Source organism: Staurois parvus, unplaced genomic scaffold, assembly GCF_062004578.1.
Source record: "Staurois parvus isolate SC_StPar_1 unplaced genomic scaffold, SC_StPar_1.0 ptg000066l, whole genome shotgun sequence".
Classification (NCBI taxonomy): Eukaryota; Metazoa; Chordata; class Amphibia; order Anura; family Ranidae; genus Staurois; species Staurois parvus.
This window is the reverse complement of record NW_028317862.1, coordinates 3414833-3428091: the sequence shown is the minus strand read 5'-3', so window position 1 is coordinate 3428091 and position 13259 is coordinate 3414833. Positions and strand designations below refer to the sequence as shown.

At 41.0% G+C, this 13259-nt stretch overlaps 1 protein-coding gene across 3 annotated transcripts in view; it reads right to left on the bottom strand.

The window, feature by feature from the left end:
* Positions 1-13259, bottom strand: part of SH3GLB1 (SH3 domain containing GRB2 like, endophilin B1) — an 89121-nt gene that overhangs the window by 34489 nt on the left and 41373 nt on the right. For all 3 annotated transcript variants that reach the window (XM_089668897.1, XM_089668898.1, XM_089668899.1), the window contains exon 5: positions 913-1005. In XM_089668897.1, the coding sequence (XP_089525023.1) occupies positions 913-1005 (93 nt within the window). The remainder of the gene's footprint in view (positions 1-912; positions 1006-13259) is intronic.

Genomic DNA, 13259 nt, shown 5'->3' with positions numbered 1-13259 from the left:
CCCATTAAGGATTGGCACCTTTGGGGGACGTGGGGGGAGCGGGAACCCGAATTTGACAGGTACCTGCTCCCACGTCCGGTCCGATCGAGGGTGTCCTCCCTCCCTGTAGTCTTTTGGGACACATGACAGGTCCCAGAAGACTACAGGCCATTCGTGAAGCGCAGCGCTACTCACACATGCGAATGGGTACCCGGCTGTGAAGCCACAAGCAGTCACAGCCAGGTGCCCACATTGAAGATGCCGGCCTCCAGGAATACAGGACGGCCGGTGAAACGAGCTGCAAGGGACACACCGTGGGACCGAGGGACAGTTAAGTGGCTGTTTTTTAAAAGTCAGCAGTTTTTGTAGCTTATTTTTTGACAGGGTGAGTGGAACTCCGCTTTAATGTACTCCCTGCAATAATCTCTAGCATGTCACCAATTCACTGAGCAACAATTAGAAAGTGAAAGTAGCTGCATTTCAGTGCAGTGGAAATACCAGACTCAACAAAGCTTTAAAAATATAATACTTATTTACTAAGTCAGCAATTTATAGGACTATAATAAACTACATTCTAAGAAGTTGCTTTAGTTACTGCACATTGCTGCTCTTTGCAATGCCTTACTCAACTAGCCAGAAATTAAAATAAAAATGTGATTTTAAAATACACAAATAAATTGGAAAATAGGCAAATATACAATGAGCAGTTTCTGCACTGTATGCAATTCTGGTGTTATCTGAATCTGCTATAAATTGAGTCAGAATAGGCCTTTTTAACAACATAAAGCTAACAAAGAACTGAGTTTATGCAGCTTGAATCTGGGACCTTCCAATTGTTTACCACAAAGAGTACATGTCAGCTATTCAGGCAGGTTAACCACAGGGAGAAAGAGTGATGTTTTTTTCCAGTCATTTGTCAAGCCATCTACTTACTGAAGCCCTGGCTTCTGCAACCCTGGCTTTTTTCAGACGGGTCTTTGCAGCGTCTAAATCCAGTCTTTTATTCTGCAACAATTTCCGTTCTTTCTAAAGAAAGTGAAAAAGAAAAGGAAAGAGGTGCATTAATACATCTGTAGAAAAACAGCTTGATAAGCAGAACAAGGAGTAAACATTGGGAGAAAACGAATGACAAACAGGTCAAAGTAATGCCACAGGTATTTCAATTTCCAGAGGAGCAGCTTGCTTTCAAGATCTGTGTAACTGAAACTCTGCCCACAAAAATGTAGAGAGTAAAACAGCTCAGTCTCATCAGCACAAACAGAAAAACTATGAACAGCTAAAATTCAAAGGGAATTTTAAGCATAGCAAATCTAATTGAACACTTTCCTGTAAATTGTTAATTCTATTAATGGCTCTATGAATCACAAGAGGGGATCACAATGGGGAAAGAAAACTGTAAGGAACTGACCAACTTATTTTTGCTGTGGTGAAAAGCTTTATGTGATAGGTAGGTATTAAAGGTCCTACTCGCTGTCCATACTACAGTCCATTAAAGTGGAACACTTAGTTCAATAGAGTACATACTTTAAAAATTCACACTTTTAAAAATGAACTGTTAAAACAAAGTTGGTAACATGATATAGTCAAAAGGACATTGGCAGGAGATCTGCACTGCTACTAAAGCTAGCCATACATGGCTAAATCAATAGGATCCTCTGTATACCATGGATGGAGGAATCTGAACTGGTGGCTACTTTATTCGAGAACTGCAGCACCCCAGTTGCATGAATACCCCAACACTAGCTGCATCTGACTTTGCATTCGCACTGCAGTAACTGTTTGGCCAACTTTTTCTTCATTTTCACCCGGCTTCTTTAATTTTTCAATCAACTTTTCTTGAGCCAGGGGGTGCCTGGCTCTGTATGTCCAGTTTAAGTCATAGTGGCAGAGAAAGTAGCACAATTGCTGCCATTTTATGTCATTGTTAGCACTATGGCCCATTAATTTCGGGTCATAGGTCAGAATGTATAAAGATTGCTGCTTGCAGAACAGTAGTGGAAAGGGTATGTCATACTAATTTGAGGGAGATCTTGCAGATTACAGATAACCAACCCCCCCCCTCCCCCCAGAAAAAAAAAAACAAACACAAACTTCCACTTAAACCACTAAAAAAGGTATACACACAAGGGTAGTGGAAAGGACACGCACACACAAAAAATTAAAAAAAAACAAACATCCATCCAAAAACCCACAACTTTCTATGCCTTGCACAATTGGATGCCAAGAATTTAGCACAAGTTCATGCAGTAAAACTGGGTGATCCCATCACATATCTGAAAGGAGATAGTCTTGACCTTTATTCTTAAAAATGTAACAGGGTACGTTCACACTAGTTTTGTTAGCAGGCGTCAGACAGGCCTTTGGGAAGCGTTTTTAATGCTTCTCAAAGGCCTCTGAAAATTCGGCACATGGCAGCACACAGTGTCGTTCACACGGAAGCGTTAGCATCGCGGAAAAACTGATGCTGCGGGTCGAGTCAGGAGGAGTTGAAGCCTCCCATTCAAGTCTATGGTGCCTCTCCTTGGTTGCGAGGCGTTTGCGGAGCGTTAAACCATTTAAACTTCATTATAGGAGTTTGTGGTGCGGTTTTAAAGTTTGGCAAACACCTATCAACTGCCTCAAAACTGTGAATAGGGCGTTTTGGGAACGTTAAAAACGCTTCACAAACGCCTAACGCTTGTCAAACGCTATAGGGGCGTTTGGCAAGATTTAGAAAAAGTCAAATGTGAACAAGCCCTAATAGAGGAAACACAACAATGTAAGTAAATGTTTTTAACCGCTTCCCGCCCGCAATGTACTGCGGCAGCTACAGGCAAACAGACGTACCTGTACGTTGCTCTAGCTGTATTAAGACAGGGGGTGCTGCGCACCCGAGTGGGTGAGCAGCGCTCCCCTCTCACGACTGCTGTGTCCGGCAGACACAGAGAAATGAAGATCTCGGTGAACGGGACCCAGTGATCATGTGATTGCTATGCAATAACATGATCACAATGTCAGCAAAGCTGCTATGAATCAATGTCATTCATAACAACTCTGCTCCTTTTTTTAGTGAGCTGTGATTGGTCCACAGCTGTCACATGATACATGGGACCAATCACAGCACCCTGTACCATGTGACCAGCTCCAGCCAATCACAGATCACTATCCTGAGCTGTCAAAACTTAACTCATTCATGACAGTTCATGAATGAGTTAGGTTCATGACAGTAAGCTTTGCATTGCAAGAGAAATAATCTTTAATTAACTCTTAAAAATTTAACACTACATTTTTTATTTTAAATTCTCAATTCTCTATTTTAACATTTTTTTTTAATAATTGTTTTTCAACTACTTGCCAACTGCTTACCCGCATTTTTCAGGTGAGCAGCAGCACTTGGCAAAGCAACTTAATCTTGCATCACTTCATATTCTAGAGTGTGAATGCACCTGCCCCCCACTATAGAGAAGAGAGAACACGGCACCTAGTAAAAGCACTACATTTTATACATACACACACTAGATTAGCACATTTAACCCTTTGATCACCCCTATTAACCCTTTGATCACCTTCTCACCCAACCAGTGCCATTAGTGTCAGTATATAGAATTTTTCACTGATCACTGTATTACTGCTACTAGTGACATCAGATAATGTCAGGGTCAGTAAGCGCTCCACCCAGCCAGGGTCAGCTAGCGTTAGATTGCCCTCACACTATCGCACTTATGCTATAGGTCGCTGATCACCGCCATTACTAGTATAGTGTTTGTACGGATCAAGATATTGATCACGTACAGAACTATACTAGTGCCTCCTTTGTATCGTGTCCACAAAAAAAAAAAAAAAAGTTAGTAGGATCGGCCCCGTTCGCTGCAAGCACTAGCCTTTAGCCACTCCGCTGTTTTTCACAGAAGATTTATATCAATTGATTGTGGGCCAAGGCAATTTATATGCACAACAATACATCACCGCCCACCCAAATTCAGCTCTTGCCAGACAATTTTACATGGAAACCTATCACGGTTTCTGAATTTAAAACTTTTGGGCCTAACCCTCAACATGGGCATTACAAAAAAGAATGAATTGCGATCATATTGGTCCACAGTCTTGATTCATCGTATGCCCGTGCTCTCTGCTGTTACATATATGCCCAACATGAACCAGCAATGTACTGGTACGTCGCTGGACTGTGACTGGTTATACCGGGATGATGCCTGCAGCTACACACATCATCCTGGTATCATTTTTTTCAGCTGACGGTCAGCGTTCATGTAAAAGCAATCCTAGTGGCCAATCAGCTGCTGAATAGTATTTACGAGCAGAGGGAAGGGACATCACCCCCCCCCCCCCTTCTGCCTTCCAGTTTTTTTGGGCTCTCCCACAGGAGAATCCAAGAATGCAGCCGGCAGTTCTGCTGGCTGACCATAGAGCTGGTCAGAGACCAGAATGGCTCCAATCAACTCTGCAGTCTAAGAAGCTGGGAGCGACAAGCATTTCACCACTTCAGTTTCGCAGGATAGAAACAAAAAAGAATCTAGGACAATGCCCATTGAAGTTATACAGGATATTTGCATTCCCTGTGATAGCATAAAAAGTGCTAACAGAAAAAAAAGGGACAGTGTAAAAATAATTGAAAAAAAAACAAACAAAAAAAACAGAGCCTTTCCCAAAGATTTGCGTTTGAAAACATTTTCCAATAAGAAGAAAGAAACCCTTTGAAAAAATGATATCTGTAAAATACTCACCATGCCTCTTATCAAATTTTGTTTTTAAAAATTGTCACATTCAAAAAAATTTGTGCCAAAAAATAAAATGTTCCATGGACTCAACATGCCTCTCTGCAAAATACTTTCTACTTTCCAAAAAGGTGTCATTTGGGGGAACATCTTAGCACCTCAAGAAATGTGATAGGCAGTCAAAGTAAAAGCTATGTAAATTCCAATATACAGTTGTGTTCAAAATAATAGCAGTGTGTTGAAAAAAGTGAATAAAGCTCAAAATCCTTCTAATAGCTTTTATTTCCATACACACAAATGCATTGGGAAAACTAAACATTCTATTCCAAATCAAAACATGAAGAAAAATAAATCAAATTTGTGGTGTTCCTCTAAAAAAAAAAAAAAAAAAAATGGAAGAAAAGTGAATATTAGACTGTTCAAAAAAAATAGCAGTGTTTGTATTCTTCTTTACAAACTCAAACATTCACTATATATACTGAAAAATGTTTGAAGATTTTGCTTTCCTTTGAATCACTTAATGAATATTTAGTTGTATAAGCACTGTTTCTGAGAACTGCTGTACATCTGTGTTGCATGGAGTCCACCAACTTCTAGCACCTGTGAACAGGTATTCCAACCCAGGATGATTGGACTACATTCCACAGTTCTTCTCTATTTCTTGGTTTTACCTCAGAAACTGCATTTTTGATGTCCCCCCCACAAGTTTTCTATTGGATTAAGATCCAGGGATTGGGCTGGCCACTCCATAACGTCAATCTTGTTGGTCTGGAACCAAGATGCTGCACGTTTACTGGTGTGTTTGGGGTCGTTACCTTGTTGGAACACCCATTTCAAGGGCATTTCCTCTTCAGCATATGGCAGCATGACCTCTTCAAGTATTCTGATGTATTCAAACTGATCCATGATCCCTGGTATGCGATAAATAGGCCCAACACCGTAGTATGAGAAACATCCCCATATCATGATGCTTGCGCAACCATGCTTCACTGTCTTCACAGTGTACTGTGGCTTGAATTCAGTGTTTGGGGGTCGTCTGACAAACTGTCTCCGGCCACTAGACCCAAAAAGAACAATCTTACTTTCATCAGTCCACAAAATGTTGCACCATTTCTCTTTAGGCCAGTCAATGTGCTCTTTGGCAAATTGTAACCTCTTCAGCATGAATGAATGACCTCACTAATAGAACTCCACACTGTATTATTTTGAACATGCCCCTTTCAATTAGTGATTCAATTACACAGAATCAGCAGCATGCATGTCATGACTGTTAGGTCTGTTGGATTTCTATTACTCTACTACACCTGCTAGTAAATTATTTGCCATGTAGAAATATCATTCCTACCAAAACCAGTGATTGATCAGGTTAGTGATGTCTGACTGCTACTATTTTGAACACAACTGTATATACACCACAGTTTGTAGACACTATAACTTGCACACAAACCAATTAATATACATGTATTGAGGTTTTTTTTTTTTTTACTAAAGACATGTAGCAAAATACATTTTAAACTAAATTTATGACTAACCTTGAGTTTATTGGATATATTTTATAATCAAAAGGTGAAAATATTTTTTTTCAAAATTTTTGGTCTTTTGTTGTTTATAGCGCAAAAAATAAAAACTGCAAAACTGCAGAGGTGATCAAATACCACCAACAGAAAGCTCTATTTGATTATAGCGTAGTGCCGAACAGCAAAAAAATGGCCTGGTCTGGAAGGGGGGTAAATCCTCTGGGAGAGCAAGTGGTTAATAAACATTGCCAAATTTCTCAGTTAGTGTCCTCAATTCTATCCAAAAATATATTTCCGTTTTGAGAACACTTATTAATGAAAAGAGGAAGTAACAAGCTGGATGCAGAATTCCAGATGCTGCATTTTCGAAATACGTGAATTATTTCACTTACTACTAGGGACTAAGTTTTGTGTCTAATTTGTCCATATCAAATTTGAAGTAATCTGACTTACAGTACAGGACATGGACTTGGTATTCACGGACCCAGGGTTATAGACTGGTACCGTCAAATGACACTGGCAAAGCTTTTGTAAACATGCCCCCAGGCATCCCCCTATAACCCTACCCTTCTCTACAACTCCTTTTAATAAGCAATGCAGAGTAACACAGGAACAGAGGGGAGGGTGGTCTATGTCCTGAGTCCTGTACTGTACTTTATGGTATGGAATTTACAAGTAAGCCAAAATTCCTTTATTATTAAGCACAGAGTACAAGACACAGGCTTGATATTCACAGACCCTGGGATGCCCCGAAGCAATGAATGAGAAGGGTGGACAACAAGACAAACAGAACTGTGCCAAAAGACGCAACAAGGGTCAAGAGAACCTTGGGGGCTAAAAGCTACATCTGCAGATGACTGAATGTCCACCAGGTAGAACTTGGAAAAGGTATGAACAGAAGAACAGGTGGTGACCTTACAAAGCTGGGCAACAGAGGCTTTATGTCAGAATGTCCAGGAATCTCCTACCCACCTGGTGGAGTGAACCTGCGTTTGTGCAGGAGGTGCTTTATCCTTTATGTATAAGCTTTTGAAAGGAATTGTCTTATTCACATAGTAATAGTGGATCTTAAATCAGGATGTCCTTTGCGTGGTCCTGAGGCTAGGAAAAATAGGGAGTCTGTCTTCCAGATAGAAGCTGTAGCTTTAAAAAGGTACACTTCGATTGCTCTACGTCCTGATAGTGCACAGTAATCTCTTTTGGGTGCTTATGAGCAGCGCACAAGGAAGGATGGATTAGGTCTTCACTGAGGTGGAAGGCTAACACCACCTTAGGAAGAAAGGAAGGTCTTGGGTGGAAGACTACTATAATCCTTATGAAAAATGAGGAATGGCTCCCTACGAGAGACTAATTTAAACAAGTCTGTCAGACATAATAGCCACAAAGAAGGCTAATTCGAAGGAGAGATTATCCAAGGTGAGTTCCCTAATGAGTTTCAAGGGTGATTTTTGCAGAAAAGAACATATTTGGGTCCCAAGGAAGCACAGGCTGTTGTAAGGGAAGTTTGATCTGAGAAAAACGAGCTAAAAGGTTTTTTGGTTTTATTTTTACCAGGGATAATGTGACGAAAGACCTTTGGAAAAGTATGGATAGGACTGAGACCGGTCCCTTAAAAATATTTAAGGCAAAGTCCCAATTGTAGTAGGACTAGAATGTGAGGTACAGAATAATATCTGGCTTTCCTTGCTTTTAGCAATGTGGGAGTGACAGACCATTCTGTCTCCTAAAACCAGGGCTTCAACAACCATGCCGTTAAAGCCATTGACTGAGAAGCAGGATTAAACATGGAGCCCTGAGAAAGCAGGTCTGGCCTGTTTGGAAGAGGTCAGGGGTCATCTAGAAGAATGAGTATGTCTATTATCAGGGTCTTCTGGACCAGTTTGGTGCAATGAGAATCACTGGTTCTTCTCTTGCTCTATTTTGCAGAGTAACTGAAACAAAATTTTCAATGATGGAAATTATCCTGGTCAGACTGCGGTAACTTGTTGAACCTGGATATCTACATCTGGACTCCCCAAATCAGACATATTAAGTTGAAAATGTCAGGGTGAAGGGTCCATTCCCCTTGGCCCAGGTGGTGACAACGGAGGTAATCTGCTTTACAATTGTCCACTTCTGGGATGTGAATAGAAAACATGTGAACTGTTTCATTCGTTCAATAATTTTATTGAGAATATACAGTGTGCAGTCAACTACAACTGTTAGAATCCATTAGAAAAATGCAATACACTCAAATAGAATTAAAGTTCAAATATGTGAATATTCAAGCAGTCAACAGCATACGTTTTAACACTTGGAGCAGCATATTGTGTAGTACACATGAAAACTTTGGGAAAACTGCGCTTAAGAGCTCCGGGGTACAACACATGGAATGTAGGCTGATGCTCTTTAATGAAAAGTGCAAGACAAGAGAAAATATAGAAAAGTAAAAAAAAAAAAAAAAACAGAAAAAGGAAGGGAGGGAGGAAGGGAGGGGGAAAGGGGCCAGAGATTATCAAGGTCAAAGTAGCACATATCCACATTGAGACGAAATAGAACCTGCAACCCCCAAAAGGCTCAGTCAGGGTTCTAACAAGAACTGGTCAAAATTTCGGGAGAAGGAAATGGTCAACCCATGGCTGCGATATTTTTAGGTGCTTTGATACACGGTCAAGCAGCATAGCTTCAATTTTGCTGAGTCATAAATTGCGTTATTCTATTCTTGATCTCCAGGAGACACAGGTTAGGTGATTTCCAGACTTTAGGTACAGTTTGTTTGGAAGCAGTGGTTATATATACACAAAAGTAGTTTAACCTGCAAGGAAGTCAAATCAGGTGTACGCTTATTCAGCGGACAGCATTTATCTAACCATGAGATAATCAGGCTTGCTTCCTTCAAGGCTGCTTGACTCTTAATATGCCCCTGGTGACTGATGTAGTCCACAGCCATGGTGTTTGATTGCACCCTGATCGGATGTCCTAGCAGGATAGGGGGTGGGGTCAGTGTTGAAGAGCCATTTTTATTGCTCTGAGCTCCTTGATATTGATGGGGAACCTGGCCTTCTTGGGTGACCATGCTCCCTAAACTGTGAGAAATTGAAACAGTATTCCCAAACCCCAGAGAGGCTGGCGTCTTATCACCTTCCACTGATATGGAAGAAAGCACTTCCATTTTTGTAATGGCTGGGTTGGATATCCACTGGGCTATAGAGTTCCTTGCTTGGCTTGATAGAAGCATAGGGAGGTCAAGAGAGTAAAATGTTGTTTTGAAGAGGCCTTGAATGGAATTGGACGAACAGAACAGCCTCAAAAGGAGGCCACCTGAAGGCCCAGAATTCTCATGGAGAATATCACAGAGATGCCTCTGAGATTTGAAATAGAGAAACCAGTTTTTTTCTGGAAAAAAAAAAAAATCTTTGCCTCTGCTGTATACAGAACATATTCCAGGTACAAGAAAGTTTGGCGAGTGGAATTTTGAAAGTGGATCACCCAACCAAAAGTCTAAAGCATCTTAATAGTTCTGTGAATGTTTGCACATAGATGGAAGGAAGATGAGTCCTTCAAAAGAAAACCATCTATAAACCTGGTGACCTGAATGCTCTATATTCTTACAGCAGAGCTCCACCCAAAACAAGGAGGAATTGACACCTTTGTGGAGTGGGGTTTGACAGGTACCCACTTTCACTTCCGTGAGATTGCCTAGGTGGTAAGAAGCAGACGTTGTCCTCAAATCCCCCCCTAGTCTTCTGGGACCTGTCAAAAGTCAGAGAAGACTACGAGAATTCACAGGGCACAGCGCTACTCGTGCATACAAAGTGGGCACCCAGCTGAAGCCGCAAGCTGTCAAAGCCAGGTACCCACTCTTAAGATGCTGAAGACGGAAAGCGAGGACAGCCAGTGAACCCACACTAAGGTAATATGGTGCAGCGCTAGAAGAATAAAAACTGAAGACAGTCAAAAGTCAATGTGATAGTATCCGTGGTTTCTTATATAGGGTGCAGACTTTCAAAGCTCTTGCGGCCTTAAATAATAGCAATGCGCACTCACCAGAAACGCATGGATTATGCGCATGTAGGAATAATCATTCCAGATGTCAGATCCTCCAACATACTAACTAAATAATACATTCCAATTTGGATTATTTTCTCCAAAGACATGTAGCAGAATACATCTTGGCCATTGAAAAAGTTTTTAAGTCTAATTTGTCTATAGGGTTGATTTACTAAAACTGACTGCAAAATCTGGTACAGCTCTGCACAGAAGGCAATCAACCCTATAGACAAATTAGACTTAAAAACTTTTTCAATGGCCAAGATGTATTCTGCTACATGTCTTTGGAGAAAATAACCCAAATTGGAATGTATTATTTAGTTAGTATGTTGGAGGATCTGACATCTGGAATGATTATTCCTACATGCGCATAATCCATGCGTTTCTGGTGAGTGCGCATTGCTATTATTTAAGGCCGCAAGAGCTTTGAAAGTCTGCACCCTATATAAGAAACCACGGATACTATCACATTGACTTTTGACTGTCTTCAGTTTTCATTCTTCTAGCGCTGCACCATATTACCTTTGTTTACACTTTACATTTAAAGGCATTGTGGTTGCCTTCGGTGCTTTAGCTGCTGTGTTCAATAAGAGCGCTCACTATTATTCGTTTTTACCTTTTGTCAGTGAACCCACACTGCTGGATTGTAGAACAGGTGAGTGGCTGTTTTTTTTTTTTTTTAAAGGTCAGCAGCTACAGTTTTTGTAGCTACTCATATTTGTTTTTTTTCAGCTTTGACAGTAGCTCCGCTTTAAATGGTTACTAATAGGTATCAAGTGGTTCTGCGGGTAAATGGTGATTCGGATCTCCCTTTGGAGGTTTGAGCTGCTACCATACTGATATGACAGAGCAGTCACCTCAGTAGAAATATTACTTGAATGAGAAGGAAGGAGTGCCTGGTGTCTGAAATAATGCAACTCTTGGTGGGAGAATACAATCGGTTATTGAAAGTATGAGAACGTACAGAGTGTGTAATGCAGAGGCAAACATATTTACCCGTACAGTCCATTTCTTGGAGTACATCATGGGACACAGAATAGGCTATTCATTTATGACTATGTGGGTTATATGCCATCTATACAGTGCAAAGTATTCACAGCACTTAACTTTTGCCACATTTTGTTATGTTACAAGTTTATTCCAAAATGGATTAAATTAATTTTTTTACTCAACATTCTACAAACAATACACCATAAAGACAACATGAAAGAAGCTTGTTTTGAAATCTGCATTTTATTAAAAATAAAAAACGAAAAAAACCACATGTACATAAGTATTCACAGCCTTTGTTCAATACTTTGTTGAAGCACCTTTAGCACCAATTACAGCCTCAAGTCGTTTTGAGTATGATGCTACAAGCTTGTCACGCCTATTTTTGGGCAATTTCTCCCATTCTTCTTTACAGTACCGCTCAAGCTCCATCAGGTTGGATGGGGAGCGTCGGTACAGAGCCATTTTCAGATCTCTCCAGATATGTTCAATTGGGTTCAAATCTGGGCCACTCCAGGACATTCACAGAGTTGGCCCGTAGCCACTCGTTTGTTATTTGGGCTGTGTGCTTAGGGTCGTTGTCCTGTTGAAAGATGAACCGTTGCCCCAGAGAGCTCAGAAACAGGTTTTCATCAAGGATGTCTCTGTACATTGCTGCATTCATCTTTCCTTCAATCCCGACTAGTCTCTCGCCATGTGGTGAGCGGTGCCTGGTTTCCTCCAGACATGACGCTTGGCATTCAGGCCAAAGAGTTCAATCTTTGTTTCATCAGACCAGAGTTTTGTTTCTCATAGTCAGAGTCCCTCAGGTGCCTTTTGGCAAACTCCAGGCGGGCTGCCATTTGATTTTACAGGCCTGATTGGTGGAGTGCTGCAGAGATAGTTGTTCTTCTGGAAGGTTCTCCTCTCTCCACAGAGAACCGCTAGAGCTCTTCCAGAGTGACCATTGGGTGCTTGGTTACCTCCCTGGCTAAGGCCCTTCTCCCTCAATCACTCATTTGTTCCGGGCGGCCCGCTCTAGGAAGATACCTGGTGGTTCTAAACTTCTTCCATTTATGGATGATGGAGGCCACTGTGCTCATTGGGACATTTAATCCTGCAGAAATTTTTCTGTACCCTTTCCAAGATCTGTACCTTGATACAATCCTGTCTTGGAGGTCTACGGAAAATTCCTTGGACTTCATGGCTTGATTTGTGCTCTCACATGCACTGTGCAACACATGCTACTGTGGGACCTTATATAGACAGGTTTATGCCTTTCCTAATCATGTCCAATCAACTGAATTTCCCACAGGTGGACTCCAAGTTGTGGAAACATCTTAAGGATGATCAGTGGGAACAGGATGCACCAGAGCTCAATTTTGAGTTACATAGTTAGTCTGGCTGAAAAAAGACAAAAGTCCATCCAGTTCAACCATTAAAAAAAAAAAAAAAAGTTATCCTATACCCACAGTTGATCCAGAGGAAGGCAAAAAACCTCAACGAAGCATGATCCAATTTGCTCCTGTTGGGAAAAAATTTATTTCCTGATCCCCCAAGAGGCAATCGGATATTCCCTGGATCAACGTTACCTATAAAATGTTAGTATCCAGTTATATTCTGTGTAACTAAGAAAGAATTCAGGCCTTTTTTAAAGCAATCCACTGAGCTGGCCAGAACCAACTCTTGAGGGAGTCTATTCCACATTTTCACAGCTCTTACTGTGAAGAAACCTTTCCGTGTTTGGAGATTACATTTCTTTTCCTCCAGATGTAAAGAGTGCCCTCTTGTCCTCTGATGACCTCAGGGTGAATAGCTTTACACCAAGTTCACCATATGAACCACTGATGTATTTATACATGTTGATGATATCCACCCTTAAAGAGAGAATAAATTCAGTTCCTCTAATTTTTTCTCATAGCTGAGCTTCTCCATGCCTCTTATCAGTTTGGTTGCCATTCTCTGTACTTTCTCCAGTTCCCCAACGTTCTTTTTATGAATTGGTACCCAAAACTGAACTGCATATTCCAGATGAGGTCTTATTAATGATTTG